This window comes from Aulostomus chinensis, chromosome 4 (genome assembly GCF_037954235.1).
Source record: "Aulostomus chinensis isolate RoL2024-O1b breed Wild chromosome 4, RoL_Achi_v1.0, whole genome shotgun sequence".
NCBI lineage: Eukaryota > Metazoa > Chordata > Actinopteri > Syngnathiformes > Aulostomidae > Aulostomus > Aulostomus chinensis.
The window spans coordinates 16,880,701-16,902,808 of record NC_141323.1 but is presented as its reverse complement, the minus strand read 5'-3'; the positions used below and the strand labels follow the sequence as shown (position 1 = coordinate 16,902,808).

General features: G+C 40.6%; 2 protein-coding genes across 6 annotated transcripts in view; one reads left to right on the top strand and one right to left on the bottom strand.

The window, feature by feature from the left end:
• The window catches only part of lrtm2a (leucine rich repeat transmembrane protein 2a), a 28,938-nt gene extending 13,632 nt beyond the window's left edge, over positions 1–15,306 (top strand). The window contains exons 3-7 of the mRNA XM_086202104.1: positions 6,372–6,598; positions 7,526–7,651; positions 8,186–8,274; positions 8,905–9,062; positions 10,306–15,306. Of these exons, the coding sequence (XP_086058230.1) occupies positions 6,372–6,598; positions 7,526–7,651; positions 8,186–8,274; positions 8,905–9,062; positions 10,306–10,832 (1,127 nt within the window). The 3' untranslated portion in view covers positions 10,833–15,306. The remainder of the gene's footprint in view (positions 1–6,371; positions 6,599–7,525; positions 7,652–8,185; positions 8,275–8,904; positions 9,063–10,305) is intronic.
• The window catches only part of cacna2d4a (calcium channel, voltage-dependent, alpha 2/delta subunit 4a), an 82,446-nt gene that overhangs the window by 43,415 nt on the left and 16,923 nt on the right, over positions 1–22,108 (bottom strand). For 3 of the 5 annotated variants that reach the window (XM_086202108.1, XM_086202106.1, XM_086202105.1), the window contains exons 15-28: positions 21,801–21,818; positions 21,289–21,366; positions 20,997–21,077; positions 20,554–20,628; positions 20,362–20,448; positions 20,182–20,253; positions 19,993–20,054; positions 19,657–19,724; positions 19,535–19,580; positions 19,314–19,411; positions 18,915–19,008; positions 18,685–18,777; positions 18,168–18,295; positions 16,814–16,882 (exon numbers count right to left, since the gene is read on the bottom strand). In XM_086202108.1, the coding sequence (XP_086058234.1) occupies positions 16,814–16,882; positions 18,168–18,295; positions 18,685–18,777; positions 18,915–19,008; positions 19,314–19,411; positions 19,535–19,580; positions 19,657–19,724; positions 19,993–20,054; positions 20,182–20,253; positions 20,362–20,448; positions 20,554–20,628; positions 20,997–21,077; positions 21,289–21,366; positions 21,801–21,818 (1,069 nt within the window). The remainder of the gene's footprint in view (positions 1–16,813; positions 16,883–18,167; positions 18,296–18,684; positions 18,778–18,914; positions 19,009–19,313; positions 19,412–19,534; positions 19,581–19,656; positions 19,725–19,992; positions 20,055–20,181; positions 20,254–20,361; positions 20,449–20,553; positions 20,629–20,996; positions 21,078–21,288; positions 21,367–21,800; positions 21,819–22,108) is intronic. The other 2 variants (XM_086202109.1, XM_086202107.1) reach the window with 1 other exon arrangement.

Here is a 22,108-nt window from a genome sequence, read left to right as displayed (position 1 = left end):
TTCGAAATGTGTCCTGGCTGCGGCCCAGTTGAGCCGACCCGGTACAAAGGGATGTGACATCAATCAAAGAGATGGTGTTAGAGGGAAATATATTTCGGTGGGATTGCTCAAACTAGCCTGAGATGATGCTTTATGGATAACTTGTTGTCCATCACTTCTCTCCTTTATCCTTTTATCTCTTGCTCTCTTTTGTCAAACCTGTCACTCTTGCTAATTATTAGCCGCGATCACAAAATGTCGCTGCATCTCCCGTAAGCCAAGTTTGTCACTAAAAACAAAGAGAACATGAATTATAGAGGCACATCAGCCTATGTATTACCCACACTCACAGTCAAAGTAATGATCCACCACAGGAGAAATGGACACAGTAGATGTATGTGGTAGACTTTTAAAAAGGAGAAGGGCTAAATTGAAGGACGAGGAGAAACAATTGGCCAAAACAGAGAGAGAAAATTGGAAGCAGTCTCAGCAGGAAGCTGAGAAATGATCAAAAATCAGGATTTTCGAGAAAAGCTAATCCATTATCTCCTTTTCTCTCCTCTTCACACTGTCAGCAGGAGTGTAGCCTAAACCCCTGAACCCTGTTCCTGCTTATCCTCAAGTCCCGTGTGAGCGCCTGTGTGTGAGTGTTTGTGTATGTGCGCATGTCCGTGTGCGTGTGCGTGCGCGTGAACACGACTTCCTGTGTGTGAGTAAGCGATTATACAGAGTCGTGCCTGGGAGTCGAGCAGAGAGGTTGAGTGTGAGATAATGTGGGTTAAACGATGGGCTTTTATGTGAACCACAAACTTCTCTCCCCGTCTCTCCTCTTGAATATAGTCTACACTAGTCTTGGTTACCATGGTAACACAGCATTACTTCGTCAATGTTGAAATAATAAGGTAGTACTGCAGGGAGTTTTGTATTATATGTGCCTGATGACTTAGCTTTTGTAGCTAAGTGCTATCTATAAAAGAAAAGCTGCACGTACACACACACACACACACACACACACATATAAACACACACACACACACACACACACACACACATACATATATAAATATATATACCAAGATGCCACAGCAGCAATGTAAGTGTAAACAAACAATTCAACACACACCCATTGGTTGGCTGTTTTCCATCTCCTGACTAAATCAGGTTTCAGGTTACAGTGGCCATCAGCGTCTGACAAATCACACACACACACACACACACACACACACACACACACACACACACACACACACACACACACACAATGCAGTAAACAGGCTGGACTCTGTGTACTTTTACTGACATTGATGTTACTCCATATCTATATGTCTTTTACAATGATTTTAGAGGAGCTAGTAGGTAATTACAAATGTTGCTTTTCAAGATCTTGCATCCACATTTGGCGTACAATCCCCATTTTTTTCCCCCAAAAAAACCTTTGACAGCTTTATGAATTTTATTTAACTACATGTAACTTTGACAACCACATATACATCTAAATATCTGAAAATCAACATTACTTCTGACGGATGCTCGGGGGAAAAAAACTCCCCCTCATGTTGTTCCTAGTTGTGTCAGAACTAGGAATGCACAACTGTATTTGTCACTGATGTGAGCGGATAATGGCAATTTTTTGACATATCAGTATGAGTTTGGCAGGTATTTTTATCAGCCGGGTTTTGCTCAAGTCTCTTCACCTTTGCTTGTCATCTGTTATTCATCAGGAGGAAACACTGCAATAGATATATGATTGACGGGTTTGCCCACATGTTTTAGAAATAGAGAAAAGCTACTTTTTCAAATTCATAATGATTGTATGTGTGTCTTAGAATACACTCAATTTAAAGATGGTATGAAATTTTTTGGGGATATCAGGATCTGAAAACATCCGTCATCGACAAAATCAGTTCAAAAATATCAATATATATACAGTTTATATATATAAAATATTGAATATGAGCAAAAACTGCTGAAAAAAAGTTCAGAAAAGTATCTTCTTTCGCCTGCAACTAACGGCTACTCTATCTTCTTACTCATCTGACAGTTTTAAATTTCACAAAATGAATTAATTAAGTCTAGAATCAAGTTTTCTTTTTAATTAAAAAAATAATTTCTTAAATTGGAAGGTGAGGTCAAATTTCTGGCTCAAGTTTCTAGTCTCACATGCAGAAAAAAACTCAGCGTTAATGTATACTTTTTATTAAATTCAGCAAAATCGTTTTGTTTTTTTCTTTTATTCGGGGGTTGTTATCAACATGTTATTTCATATTATATGTTTTCTGTCAGGTATTCAGCGACCGGAAAGACTCTGAAATCCTCCAATCAGATTTTATGGATAAAGACATCAGGCTCAGAATTAAAGAAATTCGCACATGTTGGTGTGTGGCCTGCGTGGAGGACAGCTGGTCGTCCTCGTAATGAGATAGCAGCAAGTCTGTTGCTTACATGGAAAACAGCTTGGCCCCTGGTATCATGCAACTGGGCTCAGTAACAGAAGTGCTCGCGGTGATGACATCATAGCTGGGTCCAGTGTCACCCAGGGGGCCCCTGGATATAAACTTACAGACAGCTGATGCCCCAGAGCCGTCAAGCTGCGTTGTCTAGGAGACGCTAACCAAACACCTCTGTGTATAAGGCACAACAAGGAGTCATGTGATACCAGAAATTAGATTTATTATTGTTCTAGCGCTCTTTCTAGGATTTGCGACGGTGACAGTGAAAGAACTGACATAGATATGCGGCTCAGGGAGACGCAAATGTGTCTTTATAGTCATTGCTTTAATTGGGCGTTTTAGCTAATAGTTCACCAACTTCATGAATGCGCAATTTGAAATCAACAAATATGAAAAAAATATGAATCTCGCAATTGAGAAAATTCCTTAGTATTCTATTGGAAATATGACGCTTTAAATACATGTAATTCTACTAAAACTGAACAATAATATTGCTCAGGTTTGATCACAACAACTACCAGATCATTGGGGTCTATTGCCCGAGGACTCCTGCATCGATCAAACTTCAACATCTCGTTGGGTTTTTATCTCATTTTGGTTTCAAGTTGTTTTCCCATCTCTGACAGCAGCTCCGCCATACAATTGCTGAAATTTAAGCACTTTTACGTCATGTGTTGGGATTTTCATAAAAAATTCAAACCAAAGTCTGTTTGGACTGAATTAAACAGCACACAGAGCCATTTAGAGTTGTTTTGGACTAAACCTCCCTATCTTCCAGAGAGAGAGAGAGAGAGAGAAAGAGAGGATTTCGGAGAGAGCGCTAAAATAGAGCCAAAACAACAACCAGCCCCCTCCATAAAGAAGGCTAAAACCAAACAGAATTGTTGACAGGTAGGGAGGGAGGGTGGTGGATAAGGAGAGAGGGAAAACAGGGAGTGGAGCAAAAGGTAAGGAGGAGGAGAAAAAATTGGAGATGAGAGGAAATATCGGCGTCTCGGAGACACGCGCGTAGACAGCGACCCAAGTTTAAATATGACATTACATGAGAGGGAACCTGCAAAATAAACACAATTTCGGTCTCCGCCAGCTCTCATTCACTCCCTGCTCGGTTGTATAACAGCACTTCTACCTCAGAGGGAAATTGTCCTCGCAAATCTCCTGCATTGCTTTACCCTTTCAAACAGCTCCAACCTGTTATGGGAAAAAAATAAATAAAAAATTCAAAGCCACTGTACTGCAAAATCCTTCTAGATTCCCACTGAGCCTCTGCATTTCCACTACAAAGTAGGATAGCTTCGGGTGTTTCGGGATACTTAGAATCTCTCCTTTCATCCATTTATGAAGTGGAGTTAATTTTCTCAGAGATTAGGATTATACAAGGACAGAGAAGAGATGATACAGAAGCCGGGAGTTCAGTTCACACACTCTGATCTCACGGGGCCTTCTGAATGTTTCATGCTGTGTCAGGTGGACATCACGTCCGAGGAGAGACTCTCCACAGCGTTGTAGACGTGGACAATGAAAACTAATCGATAAAAACAGCATTTCCAGGACATTTCTACTTTGTTCGTTGAAGGATTAGCTCACTTTTAGTGTATAAACAAATAAACCATGAAATTAAAATGCTCTTTTTTTCCTCATCTATTGCCCGCTTTTGCAGAAGTGTTATTTTCATGTGAATTTCAAAATAAAATTGACAGAATCTCCTCCACAAGGGAGTAAGCGCCACTGTTTTGATTTCAGTGAATTACAAGTACGTTGCACTTCAGGAAAAAAAAAAACGAAAGATTTTTCACAGTACATTTTTGTTTTTAATTTTACAACTATTCCCTCTGGGACTTCATAGTCTATCCCTTTCGGCTAATAATTTGTTTTAAATCGATACTGTAGTCTAAAAGACATTTGGGCATTTAAGAGCAGTGACCAGTTATTGATAATAAAATAATCATTAGTTGTGGCCCTTACTGACACAATAATTATATCATTGGTAAGAAAACAATAGTGATATATGTTTTTCGATTCGTTTAGCTTCACTTTTATCATAAATTATACCGTATGTAGGCTAAATTCCACTGTCTTATCTTTAGGAGCAGAGGAAACTGTTTCTGTTTCTTCTAAAGCAGTTTTGATTGACTTGAACATATATTAAGATACATAATGTATAATTATAGACCTCATATTTCAATGACGAGACTAAGTATTTTCTCATGACTCCATGAGCAAAATCTGATATTCATCACATTTTTTTTGACCGTATTAGCCTGTTGAATAGCAGCTAAAGGGTTATTTCACGCAGTTTCATCACAGTCAGCATTACAAAAACATATGAACTGAAGAGAACAGAGAATGCAAATGTAGAGTCAAAACAGATGTCCCTAAAAGAGAGAGAAAATACAACTGAGAGAAGGAGAGAGAGAGAGAGAGAGAGAGGATGTGATGAAAAGCGGCAGTGCTGAGAAATAAATGCTAATAATATGCAGATGATGCAACTGATGAAATCTGCCGTTGATGCAGAGAATCTTGTCAGGAAGTGAAAAGAGCTGCGTCTGTGTCTGGAGTTTAGACAGAGTAGTTTTCTTAATATCACACTTTGTTGGTGTTTAACACACACACACACACAGGCACACTAGCATATGGGCCCACATGCACTCACGAAGCACGCACATACACACACACACACACACACACAAAGAGATAAAGCATAAGTCGTGCTGATAAGCCATTGGATAGAAACAAAGTCAGCCACTGTAACGAGACATTGAGGGAATACAGAACAGTGCCGAGAGACTCCAAACGAGAAGAGAATGAGAGCTAGAGACACTAGTAGGGGAGAAAGAATTAAAGAGAGAGAGAGAGAGAGAGAGCAAGAGAGTGAACGAGACGCTGTTAGAAACAAATAGAGAAGACCAGAACTTACAAATGCAAATGAAGACAGGAAAGAAAAATCAAAGAAATAGACAGAAAAATCTAGACAGTAAACCAGGGGAAGTGGAAGCAGAATGGAGGAAGGCAGCAAAAAACAAAACAAAACAAAACAACAAAAACATAGAAATAAATAGAAATAATGAGTAGAAACGGTGAAACGAATGCAGAGGGGATCTCCCTCATGAGTGTTCCTCAGGGAGACGTGCTGTATATTGCATACAAATACACTTAGCTAGACACAAAAAATACAGCAAGAGGAAAGGCATTGTGACTCAGAATAGGCTGCTTCCATGGAAATACCCACAGAAAACCCACTCTCTCTCTCTCACACACACACACACACACGCACACGCACAGAAAAAATATTCTGGCCATGTAAGCAAAGACAAAATTATCAATTCTGATGACAGACCTTGCACCTTGAAGGTAAAACCTCCCATGAAAACATCAGGCGTGTGGCACAAAATGAAAATGGAATTTAATGCATTTAAAATAGGATATCATAAGTATTCCTGGCATAGGAATGGTCATGCGTGAGCTGCAGTTTCCTGTCATTTACACACCCTGTTTTCAGTCTTTTACATATGAATTCACACATTTTTAAACAAAAAAGAGAAACAATAGAATCCTCAGGGAAGACGGTTGCATCTTCCTAAGTCTTGTCTCTTGGAGGGATACATCTGTGCTGCAATGAATTGGTGTATTGATGGACAGAAGGTCTTACAAGGGTTTCGTTGATCACGTGTCCGACAGCGCCAATAACAAATGGATTTATTTGATTTCTCATAATCATTTCCACTTAAAGCTTCTCCGTCTTTCATCCCGTTCCTTTCTCTGCGTCTGCTTATCTCTCTCCTGCTCTGTCTCTCTCTCTCTCTCTCTCTCTCCTGTCCCTCTGTTGCTCTCATCCTCTTGATTGGTTTTCAACTCCGAAGCTCACAGCAAAAACTAATCAACCATTTATTCTCTCTCCTCCTCCTCCTCCTCTTCCTCCTCCTCCTCCTCCTCCTCCTCCAGTCTTCCTCTGCATCCTCTGCCTCCTGGCAGTGCTGTTGCCGGTCTCCTCCTGCCCTCCTCCTTGTCTCTGCTCCTCAGACGGCCTGGTGGTGGACTGCGGGGGACGAGGTCTCTCCTCCCTGCCTCCCCTGCACCTCCTGCCTCCGGGGAGTCGCTCCCTCCTTCTAGCTAACAACAAGCTTGCCTCGCTGGGAGCCTCTGCCTTCACTAACCTCTCCTCTTTGGAGGTCTGAAGCCCCTTGTTAAGTGTTACTGAAATACTAAGAATATGTGTGGGCTGCTTATTCCATTTATAGTAGCATGTGCTTGCGTTCTAAATTTCACCCAGGACATTAAGTGATGGTTAGTCTAATGTTGAGCAAGCAACTTTAATGACATTTTCATAAATTTGCAAAGCTAACCGCCCTTATTCTGCAGAGATCAGCGAAGTTGGTATTTAAAATCAGACATGAAGATTAAAAAAAGACTACTAAAAATGATTGATGGTGAGAGTCCTTGCCAAAAAAGTCTGCATAAACTTTATTTCATGAGTGGAAACCTTTCTGCAATTAATACAACTTTTTGAGACACAGCTAAAATTCACCGGTTCATTTGTGAAATGCTTTTTCCAGAAAATATCCCAAAAGTCTATAAACTGAATTGAAAAATAATCAATCTTCTCATGGGGATGTAAAAGTAACTCCCAGTGTTAGGGACTGCTTTGGTTTTCTACATAAACCTCTATATCTATCCTCTTATGTGAGCCCTTTTCAGGTCCCATAACTATAACAGTCATTATTAATCGTGTAAGTAGAAACATGACTGCAGTAAAAATTAAAATCTTGGTGTGAAAATTCAAAATGACACACTATGTAACACAAAACTCTACTGAGGGGCTTTTAATGCATCAGAAAACTTTTCAGAATTATCTTAAAATAAAAAGGGCAAGGAGCTTCTCTCATAAATTTGCATTTCTAAACCTATTATAGAGGCATTTGTGTAAAAAAAAAAAAAAAAACTGATTCCAATAATTATTTAACTAAAAATGCTGAATTCAATAATCGAAAAGGCTGATAATCGTCCGATTTCAAACATGGAATAACTTTTTTGGCAGATAATCTTGATTAAAACTCCATGAATTTGCAGAAATGTAATTTCTGTGTTGTGTTTCATAGGAGCTGGACCTCTCTAATAACTACCTGGACAATCTACCAGCTGGATTATTCAGAGATATGTCTAATCTGACAAAACTCAGCCTGCACAACAACTCGCTAACAGTCATGGACAGAGAACTCTTCCAGGTGAGGCACTGCAGATTTTACCGCAATACACCCGCTTGAGTCCACAGTTCAGTTTGCTTACAGAGCTGAAAATAGTCAGCATTGAATCATGCAGGATGGATGTTGAACTCGATTTTATGTGGTAGTTATGACTAATAACATACTCCATCTCCAAACTCTATCGGTTTGACTGTGACATGTCGTATACTGTGAGATGTTTCATTAAATCAGTCAATACAGTGAATGGAGTGTTATACCGTTTCAGCTCCTGGACTGGCTGCTATGTTAGTTTAGGAGTACAGACAACCAGGGCAGATGTATTGACCTGACTGGGCTACCGTCCAGGTGGTAAATTAGTAATAGGCCATTTACTCAGCGCTGTCATTCACTTAAACCTCAAGTGAGCTCATGTCTTGACTTCATTTGAGACCTTGAATTAAACAAAATTCATCCATGAAATGAGGTTCGCTGTGATTTTTGGCTTCGCTAAAATAATGCAGAAAATGACTGTGTTACTGAATGAGTATAAAAGAAGAGGTGTGGGTGTTTTTACAGGGTTTAGGGGGTCTCCAGAGGCTGGATCTATCCATGAACGGTCTGTCCTCTGTGCCTCTGGGGGTACTGGACGAGGTGCAGAATCTCAGGTAATGTTCACATATAGAAGTAAGGGTGCATTCACACCTGGCCCAGATGCTGTGCAAGCACAAGTGTCTCTCCTGCCCACTCCCCCGCTGGACTGTGCTCACATTGCCCCGGGCCTTAACTGACCTGAGTGCACTTACGTCATCACTGAGCTGTACACTCGAGCCTGACATTTGGTTGGGAATCCCACGGGTCAGGACTTCACTCATGAGTCACAGTAGTAGCACATGACGAGAGCAGTCTTGAGGATGGGACGGGAGAGAACATCCACTTCAGGCTCTACTGTACAATGTTTGGAAAGGTGAAAAGTTTGCAGCCCAAACGGTAGGTTGGCTACTTGGTTTATGCAGTGAGAGGGACAACAAAAAGTGTATCGTCATCGCATCGTTGTACTGCAACATCCTCTACATTCTGCGCCCATGATTACACAACTGCACCATTCTGAAGACCACCTCATCTAACTGGGCCGCACCGACAACTGGTATGGAACAAGTACGCTAATCAAACAATCTTGGACTGTATTACTAATCGGCCAGCCTGAATACACCCTAAAAACAAATTCCACATTAGGACCATCATAACAAAAGTAGAATAATGTTATTATGATCATTCCTTCCTCTATTTTTCCGTAGGTGGCTGTCTCTAGCTGGTAACAGGCTTCAAGGTTTGGAGAGGGCAGCATTCGAGCCCCTTGCCAACCTGCAACACCTGGAACTGGGACAAAACCCCTGGGAATGTGACTGCAACCTACGAGATTTCAAACACTGGATGGAGTGGCTACTGTACAGAGGTGGATGTTTGATTTATATCACAGGAGCTTTAAAAGGGTGCATTTGATTTAGAAATAGGACAAGAGGGGGGTGGCAACGAGATAGATGTGGCGAGGTGTGTATTTCCTTTTTTTGTGCATGAGCGTCACAGAGGTGCTTCTCGCTACATACATAATGTAAGTGCGACAGTGTGTGATTGCACATTACCGCACTCATTGTGTGTTCCTGTGTGTTTTAGCCATGTGTCTTTGCAGGCTGTTAGTACATCAGATAACCACAGCTGCTCTCCGCTCTCTCTTCATGTGTATAAATCTACATTCACCTCAGTGCCTCGGGCCTCAGCTGCCCCGCTAATGAAGCATCTCTTCTCTTCTCTGCTCTATTCTCCTCTCCTGCTCCATTCTGTTCTCTTCTGCTTTGCTGGGCTTTCCTCGGCTCTGCTCAGTACACGTCAGTCCAGTTCAGACTGAGGCAAGGCGTCCATGTTAATTTAATAATCATCACTGCGCAAAAGGGGATATTACGGAAATACGTTGGTAAAGGGTAGAAAATGCACGATATGTGTCCTAAAAAGTAAAACAGAGTGGAAAATAAATGAGAAAAGCTCATTGACAGCAGCGTGTGTGTGTTGACTCCTCTGATTCAAACCACTTGAACACACACACACACACAAACACACACACACACACACAGCTGGGATATTTGGATATATTTGGAGAGAGGGAGCTCTGTTTGTAGAGGGGATTCTTTTGTCACACGCTGAGATAAAAGCACCTGGGGCTAAATACCACTTACTGTCTTTCTATTATCCTCCCACCTCGATCGCATTGTTTTTGTTGTTTTTTTGAATGTGAGGGTCCCGATCAATGGTTTTCTAACCTGAAGAGGATGTAAGGAGACAAATCAAGCATGTGATGATAACAAAGTAGATCTCACACCCTCCTGCTCCCTGTGGGAATTAGTGACTCAGATATTTCTCTTTTCCACACACACGAGAGCTCTGCTGAAGCTAAGCATGTCATCTCATGAATTATAGAAGGGCTTAGTTGAGTCTATCTCCAACTTAGTGTAGAGGGCACTGCAAACTGTGTGTGTGTGTGTGTTAAGTGATGTATGACTCATTCTGGTGTTGGCACAACCACCCCCCATTTCTGTCTTTTCCTCCCTCTCTCAGTTAATTGGTAGTGCTTTACAGGCATAAGGCATTTTATAAATGACCTCTCTCTGTCCTCCTGTCTTAGCACCTCTTTCTCTCTTCACCAGGGGGGAAGGTGGATGCAGTGGAGTGCACGCTACCGAAGGATCTGCGTGGGCGAGACATCCGCGGCGTTCCAGTGGAAATGTTCAACTACTGCCTTCAACTTGAAGATGAGAACGGAGGAGGAGGTGAGGGTTCCCGTTCTGGACAAGGAGGCGGCTCTCCCTGCAGCAGGAATGCTCTTAACCCCAGTGGGGCGACGCCAATTTCTGACAACAGCGGCAGCAATGGTGATGATGCATCATCAAATACAGGAGGTGGAGGAGGAGGTGGTGGAGAGGCCCCTTCAGATTGCGCCCGTGCCCGTTACCGACCTGTAAGCGTGCGCCGTGCCATTGGCACAGTGGTGATTGCCGGCGTGGTGTGCGGCATCGTTTGCATCATGATGGTCGCTGCTGCAGCGTACGGCTGCATCTATGCATCACTGATGGCAAAATACCAGAGAGAGCTGAAGAAGAGGCAGCCGCTAATGGGAGATGGGGAGGCAGATGGAGAGGATAGGGAGGAGAAACAGATCTCCTCTGTGGCCTAGAGGAGTAATGGGACAGGAGAGGGTTGGTGTGTCAACGGGTGAAGGTTGGAAGGGGCGAAAAAATTAAAAGGGCTCAAAGAGGAGAGAGATGAAAGACCTTGTCTTATGCATACAGCAAGTATACGGTATCTCCCTATCTGACTCTCAAAATGACACCTTTCCTGCCTTGCTCTCTTTGTCCTCTTTCTATTTTTAACCCGTCTCTCTCACTAACTCACTCCCTCACACAAACATATCAGTTCCCCTTATTTTCTTGTCCAGTTGGAGCCATTCTCCCTCTGCAGTATTTGTTATCAATCATCCCTCCAACTCGCCTACAAACCACCTACTGCTGCAGTTGGCTGCTGCTGAATTCACCATCGTATCGGCCGAGAGAAATATTCTTTGCACAGTCTCATATAAAACATTTAAATTTAAGCTGTTATACTGTAAGACATTCAAGTACCACCAGTCAAGCTGGTGTCAGTATATTCATGATAACGAGAATAATCTGTGGTATTCGGCTGTGCCAAGCCCTTGTTTTCTCCTCCTCATCCTCTTAAAAGCCAGTAGTTCCTCCGATATTCAGGACCCTAACCCAACATCCTTCACCCTCGTCTGGCCTAATGCTCCTCAGACTTTACCTTGGACCTCCAAATTCCCAGCCAAAGACTGACGTTGGGAAGCTTTTCGAAGAGATGTCATTCATGCTGATTTAGATGTCAACGCCTCTGTACAGCTTTGTCACAGAGAAATCAACGGAGAATCGAATGGTCTCCTGAGTTTGCTAGAGATGTTAAACACAAATGGAACAGGACTCATTTGGACTGGAGAAAAAAACTCGCTCAAACGATCACGAGTCAAGGAGCAACAGCGAAACACTCTCCTCTATTTCGATGAAAACGTGGGATCTCCTCTGGACTTACAGGATCTTCCAAGACTGCATCTGTGCACAAGATTCTACAAAGGACCCATTTCAACTGGATATGAATGAATTTGGTTTATTTGTCATTTATTCCTCCTGGAAAAAGGCTCTTGCTTACTTGAAGCTTGCTGAATTATCACCCTCAGTATCTGGGCAGGTAGCATTGGGATTTCTTCGGCTATACCCCGGGTCAGAAATATCATCAGAACGATATTTCTGATGGTACTGAGATTTAAAAGGACCACAAACTCCAAACATTATTTGTTCAGCGCTTTTTTTCTCAGACTGATTTCACCATCCAAGGTGAATGTTTGTTACTACAGCACGTAAAACTTACGAGAACATTGCAAAAATTCATCTAAGGACTACAGAACTTCAGACTCCTGCACTTTATCTCCCTGATCAACCCCCCCGGCCTCCCGCTCCCCCTCCCCTTCGACTGTCTTTCTAAAATGGACGATTTCCCCAGAGGGATTAAAATGAACATGGGATTAAACTAAAAGACGCTGCTATTCCCTTCCTCTTTTTTTCTTGTCCCTTTATCTATCCATCCAGTGCTATTTATGGAAAATTTTTCACACTTCCTTAGAGACATCCACCTCCTTTCTTTTCTTCCATTTATCGCTTCTTCTGCAGTGTACTTTGTCACATCGGTTCCCATTTGGTCAGCAATATGCAATGGAAGTTGTGTCACCATAACATGAAAATGCCACTGCCAAAGAGTCTCTCTGTCATCACCACTGGAAGGGAGTTTGATTACCACTCGCTCTCCGCGAAAAAGTTTAGTGGACATTTCATGAGTAGGGACGAAAGACATTTGTGTCTCCATGAATGTTTTTAATTTTCACTAATCTAGCTTTCATTTCATATTGCTCCTTGCAATAGAACTATTTTCCCTCTCAGTTTTTAATTGGCTGCAAAAAAAAAAAAAATTAATTGTGTGCTACCATATACCTGAGTATGATGCAGATGCATATTATTATATTAGTCTCTAATATGGTGTCTTGGCCCGATGATCCCAAACATGTTTTTGAGTAAAAATGTTGTTTTATGGTTTTCTGTATGAATCCACAATGTATGTTTGTTGTGTTTCTATGTTTCATTTCGTTTTGGCTCGGCTATCTATGTACTATCTGTTCTTTAGTCTTGTTCATTTACTTGTGCTAAGTGCTAGGTAACGTTTCAGTCATAGAAAGAGTTTGGCCGCGGTTTGAAAAGGGCCCCATTTTGCTGTCAGGTTTGGATTTGCGTAGGCGACACGATGCCATAATGCTTGAATATATATATTGCTTCAGGGTCAGCCTTATTTCCTGCAAATGACTTTTCATTATGCACCTCCTTTAAAACAAGATTTTATAGGAGCTAATTCTGCTTATGTTGCAGTCGTCAAGATACCAGACAGTAAGACTGTAAGATCTTTAGCTTCAATATTTATGAGCCACAAGTGAGAGCTATAGTTGAACTTTAGTTATAAACTCAAGAGTCGTAGTCAAAAGTGCATACCTGCTCCGGGGCATCATGCTGACAGATGACAAACCTAAAATAAAAAAAATTGATGTTTTCTGCTTGTTAAACTGATCTGCTAAAATGGTAATAGACAGGAAAAAAATGGTACTAATCACATAAACTCCTCAGTGGGAGTAAAACGTCATTCTGATTCTTTGTATGAGATGGGATATGCAATCAGGGGAACTGCAGAAATGCACTGAAATCACAACTAACCAACACCCTGACTTAAATGTTGCTGAATTGACTAATAATACCACCCTGATTTTTGCACTAACAGCAACATCCTAGAATAGGTGTAGTAAAGTATAAAATGGCTGAATAATATTTTCTGCAACCTCGGAGGTACCCAGCTATGGCAAGCTAGTTGCAACATGCACGCCGAAAGTTTGGATTAAGATTTGGATCATAAAGTAACTATATATACTCCTGATGTTATTTTTTACCGTCATGGCATCCTAGGTTTCGAACCACCTCTGACGATTAGGATTGCTAACAGAATTATAAACAAGCTTGAATGTTTGTTTTTTTTCTTCCCACTATATCAGAATGATATTGGGTCGAGCGTGACATCTGGCTATGTGAGACTAGCTTGAACTTGACAGGGACTCATGGGGCAGCGACGGCTAAACTCAGTCTATGATTCTAGAAACAACGTCTTTTCTCACTCCCCAAAACTGCAGGTATCGTGTTGTCGGTAGCTAAGTATCTTAGCTAGCTGAATCCTGTTCCTATAGCCTGTGTGTGTAAAGAATAATAAATTATAGTTTGTTACATACGACTGCAGCAACCATGCGGGCCTCAACGACTACATTGCCCAGAATTCAGTGGTGTGTTGTACAATGATTGTGATAACGGCGATGATGACATGACTGATAATGAAGCATTTCCTGGTAAATATGCATTGAACTCAATAAAAACATATCACACTTGCATCATTTATATCAAGTCATGAGGAAAGGTTTGACAATACAATAGATCACAAAAGATCAGACTCAGTGGATTCCTCGCCTTCGTGATAATTTGATTCAAGTGGAGATGTCAGTTTTACTTTTTAGTGTTACACTCATCATTAATGGTCAAATCCTTATTTCCCCGTCAAATGTCTGCGATGGAATAAAGACCCGGGGTCAGATCAGAGTATGAACCGTATACTGTACCTTATCTTGTCCTTTCTCCTTCTATCTCTTTCTTACGCTCGCCTATTTCTCCTTGGCTCGCCCCTTTCGCCTCTCCTCTCACTTATCTAGTCTCCATTTATCTTTCTGTCGCCGCTTCTCCCATCATTTTTTTGGGTCTGTTCGCCTTCTTTTCCCCCCACCTCTGCCCTCTTTATCTTTTGCTTTGTCTGCTCTCTTGTGTGTTATTTCTACCTCCACTATCTCTTCTATTTTTCCTTTTCTAACTCTTTTTTTTTTTTTTTTTAACCGTATAAGTCAAATAGCTTCACTATCCCTTTCGGCTCTTTTGCTTGTTTTGTTTTTTTCTGTTCCCTCACTTCTGCTCCTTCTCTTAATCTGATGCTCCGTCAGTAAAAGAGTATTATGGTTTATTTACATACAGCTTGACTGTTGTGCCACAGATATGTATACTAATCCCTCGCTGAGCCTTAGACCAGTACAAACACTGCTTTTGTAGTCACTGATGACTGATTTTGGAACTGAAACACTAAATCCCACAGACAGCAGGAGGAATCATATTTGTCCACATGAAAACTAATCATACGCCGAGCTTAGGAGCAGAGGGAGGACTATCGGATTGTGTTCAGTATAACACTGACACCCAGTGGTCAGTAATGACATTGCAACTTTATTCGATGTGGAACACGTAAACGATAGGTTTTAAAAGTTGGTCATGAATCCATATTTGAATGACTAAATAAGCATTTGAAGTTGCAAATTCTGTAATGGACTTTTGTTTTTGTACAGTTTCAACGTATCACTAAATATAACAATAGATGTCAACAGCCTGAAATGAAACTAACAATGTGAATTTTGGTGAAAACTTACTGATCCTTCCACTACAGATAAGTAGCTGTACAAGGGGGGGGGGGGGGGGGGGGGGGAAGTAAAATACAGGACAGAAACTCACTTGATACCACTTGCATTTTTAGCAATTTCAGTGAGATGATCCAATAGGAAACAGTAGGAAATTTTAGGTGTAACAATTCTGTAATGTGCAAGAGGTAAAAGTCACAGCCATGTACAATACCAACATATACAGGAACAACAATGCTCAATTACACCTAAAGTCCTTTTTACATTAATGATCATCTCTGTTTAAACTATTTCTAACAAAACTAAATTATCCCACTTGTTCGTTTGTTTAACGGACACCAGGATGTTACTCCAACACAAACAGTTTAATTCAAATTGGAACTCAGTGGAGCAGGAGATGAACTTAGGACACATATACACAAGATGAAGCTCCGGACATTTTTGTTGTAAGGGCTGCTACAACCTTTTACACAAAAAAAATCAGGAAGCAAAATGTTTCCGCCTATAAAGACAGTTGCGGCGCACGCACGCACACGCACACGCACGCGCACACACACACACACACACACACACACACACACACACACACACAAGTACAGCTCCATTAACACCGGATCACTTCGAAAAGGCGGTGCTCAAAAATAGCGGACACGGTTAAGGAGGTAAAGATCCCTCCAACCCCTCAGATACACAATCAGAATCCAAGATCATCTGAAGCAGCCACAGTGTCAATACTCACACTGATATGTTCAGTGTGAGTGACTTCAGTGAAGAGATTTCAAAATCAGACAACGGCTGCAATAAATATTTCGTTTTGTTGATTTTTAATTGATTTGTTTTTGCTGGCGAATTCTTTTCAATTACCGTTTACAATCCAAAAAGAGTTATTGTTTGTTTACTTGTACAATATGATGCATCTTTAAGAGTGGAATATCCTCCCCAAGACACGTCCTCATAAAATACCTCATTTTTATGCAAGTCAATATCTACCCGAGAAAATCCACTATCAGCCTGGCTCTTTTTTGCGATGTTGGCTGAAACGGAACCAACTGATTTACGTGGATATTCACAACTTAGAAAACAGAGAACTGAGTGCCAGTGTCATCGAACACCTCACTGAACTACCCAGCAAGTTCCACAGAAAATTCCATGCTGAAATACTGATCATAATAAGCTAAAAATATATATATATATATATATATATATATATATATATAATTTTTTTCCTCACATCAAATACACAAAGTATTTTTGCTCAGGAATGACTCACACCACACAACCACATATCCAAATCAACACGGCAGAATTTAAACCACCTATTGACAGATGATTGGAAGTAATCACCAACTGACCAACAATCAAGAGGTTCAAATTTCACTAAGAGAATTTTCAAAAGGAAGTGTCACAAAAAAGAGGGATGCTTGAAACGTGTGCAGGAAGGGAAGAGTTTTTACGGGTCAGACGCAGCAGCCCAGTGGTCTCTCTTTGCATGGTTTGAGAGCTGCTAAACCTGTTTTTTTGTTGTAAAAAGAAAGCGAGAGAGAGAGAGAGAGAAAAAAAAAATGTCATCCTACCTCCAGCGATGGCAGTTTTCTTGCCCACGGTGACAGTGATAGCAGTGGTGGCGATCACAATCTTCCCTCCTGGTGGAGGAGCAAACGCAAAAAAAAAACAAAAAACAAATCAGACACCTGGATGCCTCACACACATCCATGAGTACATGCGTGCACAAGAGACCTCTTCAGAAATTAAAAAAAAAAAAAATCAAATAGTTGAATTGTAAGTTTATGTGAGGATGAAAAGTTAGTGTGTGTGACGTATGCGGTGAAACATGAACTTGGAGTGGCAATGTCAGCTGATGCCACTAATGGATCAATATATGACTGCACGTGTGTGTGTGTGTGTGTGAGTCATATACAAATATAGGTATCAATAAGAGGGTTCAGTGAATTCATTGTTAGCTTTCGGCACTTTAAATATTATAATTTAATAATTTGTGAGGTTTCTGGAAAAAAAAAAAGATCACACACTGGGAGGCACTGGGTCAGCACAATGTAAATGAACCATAAACCTTACTGGGAGAGGAGAGGAGGTTTCTATACTTTAAAACGCATGCTCATGCAGAAAAAGACTGGGAAGTAGAAAGAGAAGGGAAAAAAAGAAAGAAAAGAAGAAAGCTGGAAAATCGACCGCTTGTTATGGTCATGCTTGGAATTTAGGGGTAAAGAAAATCAGACAGAAGTGAAAGAAAGAGGCAGCATGCCAAGAATCTAACAGGTTCCTCTACCCTCCTCCACCTCCGCCTCCCTTTGTTTTCTCCCCCCCTGCTCTTCCGATTGTTGCTCCACCTCTTCTGCACTTGAGGTGGCGCTATAGTCAGGCTCATAGTCCCTGAATTTGTCTGAACACAACAAACCCAGTTTAACCACAACTTGAATTGTTAGCATTTCGAACTATTTCCAGACATTTATACTTCATGATTAAAAATACAGGTTGTTCTATGTAAGTAAAATATGGAGAATCAAATCCAAAGGGAGAGAGATTTGTAAAATCACATTTACTTTTACCACCTAGGAGGTGAAGTTAAGTGTTAGTATGATGTGATGATAAATATGAAAACAGTTCTTATTAATTGGTGTCACTCTGGAGCAGATGATGCAAAAACAACATTACAGAATATAAATAGAGGTGTAGAATAAACAGAATATCTGGTATATTTCTCTGAACCCTGTTAGAACAAACTAAATAAATACACAATAAGATGAACAGGAAGTGCCAGTTGCAGTCTGCTCGCTGTAAAAAAATACAATAATTTGGATATGTTTAGCTCAATTTGCTGAACATTATTCAAAAATTTGTAAAGAAATATAAACAAGTGTCTAAATGATGTGTCGAACTGCGTGTGGCTGCTCAAGACGTGTCCTCTACCTTTCATATCTTGTCTAGGCATATAGTACAGAAACTGTCCAGCTGGGTACTCGGCTGCTCTGCGGTACCACACTGGGAAATGGTCCAGGGTGAACATATTCTCCTTGTCTGTGGAGGTCAGGAAAGACCTGGGGAGAAACGCAGCTTGAGTCAAGAAAAACGTACTGATCACAGCCAAGAAAAAAACAAAAAAAAAGATAGAAAGAGCAAAGCGTGAGGCAGGAAGAGAGAATGAGAACGCCTCACAGAAGAGAGTATTAATACTGTAAATCATCCAATACGATATAAACTTCACACTAATACACAGTAAAAAAGTTTTTTCTTCAGGAACTACGAGAGGAATTACTGTATGCTTGGTTGTTGTCAGCTGCCATTTTTATTGACCACCAGAGGGCGAACTTGCACCTTGTGAGCTTTAACTCATAATTATGTCCAGGTTCTCATCTGCAGTATTGAGTGATGGACACATTATTAACGCTAATCCAGTCCTAATCCAATCTGTATTTTTCTTACTCACTTAGCAATTCTTTTCTCAATCCCAGCATATCTCTGGAACCTCATCAGGCCTGAACGGGTCCCCAAGAATACTGTTTCAATCCCATCATCCATGCTGTTAAGAAGGAGAGAAGGAGGGAGAGAGAGAGAGAGAGAGAGAGAGAGAGAGAGAGAGAGAGAGAGAGAGAGAAATATTTATGACAAATTAGAAACCATTTTAAAAAGGGGAAATGTGTGAGTGTTAATATTCACCCAGATGTGTTGAGCATGAGGGCGGTCCAGTAGGCTTCCATAGGAGCCGTGACCACCGCATCAAAAAGAGTTTGTTCCAACAGCTGCACGTCACCTGCAGCGATTAAAAAAAAATAATAATAAAGTTCACGCAATAAAAGACTGAACGACACAAATGAAGAAGTGGAGAGAATTTATCATGAATGCGGTCAGTGATGGATACTGGTGTTGAGTTTGCACCCTAAGTGTACAGTGTTGGAGCCTGAGGTGTGACTAGGGGACTAGAATGGTGCCCCCACTACATAGGTGTGTGTTCAATGACTTATTTCATCTGTTTCACACCTGTTCTCAGTGTGCATGTAAAAAATACTGCATTCATGTGAGTAAAGATATGATGCAGGAAACAAGGTTTACACTTACACTCAAGATCTGGTTCTTTACCCATGAGGAATCTCACCACAGCCTGGAGCTGACTCAGCTTACGATGCGCTGGGTCGATGTCCGTCTCACAGTAGGTCCTATATTGGACATATATATATATATATATATAGTTTTTTTTTTAATGTACATGTTTTTGTGGGTTTTTTTATTTTTTGTGAAAGGGCTGAAGGAGTGAACACACCATTAATATGTCTACTCACCATTCAGTCGATATGGTCAAATCTGGAGTTAGTAAATCATGCAGACCTGAGGGGAAAAAAAACAGGAAGACTGAAAAAAAAAAAAGTCAACACAGGAAAATAAACGGAAGACAAAGACGTACCCTCCGCGACAGAGACGTTTCCAGTGAAGATGTACTGCCCGTATCCTCTCGTTAGCACTATACCCAGACTGTAACACAGAGAAGACAAAGCTAATTAGCTGCCAACCTTTTTTTATGCACACAAAAATGCTTAAAAGACAATGCACCTTTGGATTAAAGAAAAAAAGAAAAAAGAAAAAAATATCAATGGTGGAATGAATCATTTGGACACAAAAATGTAGTGGGATTATATCAATTACACTGGATTCTGAGAAATTAATGAGTGCAATCACGTTATAATGGTTGATGTTTAATTTTAGAATCCTACATTTGATGTTGGAAAGCTGGAAAACAAACCTGAATGGTGTCTCATTGATGACAGTGTAGAAATAATCATTCCTCAGGAACATCACTCTTTTCTTTGAGAGACAGAGAAAAGTTGAATTTGGAAAGAAAACGTAAAAAGATTACAGCCGCCAAAAATGATGGGACTGTGAGGAAAACAACGGACAAGAATGTAGAGAAGATAAATATGAAAGCACTCACTCCTTTGTCCACCGATGTTCTCACATCTAAGGACAAAGTACCGGTTTCTCCTTTAACCATGGCGGTCCTCAGCTGCCAAATTCAAACACGTCACACTTTAAAGGGTTTATAAAATACGATTCTAATCAGCCTTCACAAAACTCATACTGAGAATATGAAGTGTGTGTGTGTGTTTGTTACCTCCTCCTCAGTATCTTCCCATTCGACCTCTGACAGGTCAACGCTGTTGTAGTTGGGTTTGGGCTTCAGCTTTTTTCCCTCTTTGTACTTCAGATACAAACACACATTTTTAATCTTTTTTTTTTCCCTTTTCTCCTTGCTTTTAACCCATTTCAGCTTCCAGTTTAAAATTGTGACAAACGATTTTTGTACCAGAGGTCGAAGGTCGGGATGAGATAAGATGTAGCCGTTGTTTGTGATGAGGTAGGCATAACCTTGGACGCCCAGCTGAGGAGACAAGAAGATGCGTGAAACAAATCTTTTTTTTTTTTTTTTTTTAACCAGTAATAGTTTATACTGTATCATGGATCAAATAGTCTTAGAGGAATGGAGCAAATTAAAAGCTTTCATCCTTGAATGTGAGACAAGGCGTTTTTAGTATAAGAGGGTGTTTCCTTGGTAGGACAGTTGCTGGTTCACTCTTGCATGTGTGCAGAGGATTGTGGGTACTTTGACAAGGCCAAGGATACCCATGGGAATCTTTGAAAATTCTCGAAATGAAGGACTAGGAAGAATTCAAACGATCCTGGACTTGCTTCTCTGGATCCTTCTGTGATTTTGAGTGACACCCACAGTGTCTGATGCTGATGGTTTACCTTGTATCTTGGAGCCAATCTCATCAGTTCTCTAAGGGCCACATCGGTTCCTACTACGCCCAGCAAAATCCCATGAGACAACTGTAGAATAAATGAAGAGTTATCTTCAAATAATAGAAATGTATTTCATACTCAAACATGACATCCCCATCAGTGTTTTCTACATCCAAAACTGAGTCTACATGCAGAAAATGGACACTCAAACGGTCACAATACGAGCTCCAACATTTTAAAAAGCTTCAGGAATAGTTTGTAGTGGATAAAGGTGGGTAAAAAAAAAAGGATTGCTTACAGTCTCTTTCTTCTTGCTGAACACAGGCATAGCTACTGACGTCATGAGGAGCAAGCTCTGGGCCTGAGTGTTGAATAACTGTACACACAAACACAATTCAGGTGTTTTCAACACTCATTATTTGACAAAACAAGCTACATTAGCTTGTCACACAGACATGAAATGGGAAGGCAATGCTGCATTTGGTGAAGTGGTAAAACAAAGTTGAGAAATGTGTTAAGTAAGACGATAAAATAAACATTTCAAACACAGAAAAATAGAGAGTTAAGTAGCAATGTCAAAGCAGCATGCTAACCTGAGCTAAGCTAGGTTGAGGGACTAGCACTTGTAGCTAGAACTACAGTAGGAAGGACTTAACAAGCCACAGAAAAGTTAGTTTGAGACTGAACGCATTCCCCCAGGGTACTTGTACTAAGGATAACCAATCTAAAACTAACTTCCCCACTATGTTTCTAATTTTATGTCTACTGAAAAACATTTTCTGAACTTAAATTGGTTCCAAATACAATTACCTCCTCAGTACTTGGGAACTGAAGGTGAACGAGGGGAGAAAAACACAACGTGAAATGGCAGTTATAGTTATTTTGAGATGACGATGAGATTTAATGAAATAAGACACAAACGAGACAAACAGCAGACAGAGTAGCAGCAGGAACAGAGAAAAATATTACCAACATTCTTTCAAACTCTGTAAAACTAGCAACCGAGGAAGCTTGAATAAAATGTTTAGTTTGTAATATACAGAGAGCATTTACTTTTCTACAGGTCGACCAACATGGAATTTTTTAGCCTGATGCGGAGAGAAAAAAAATCACTGATT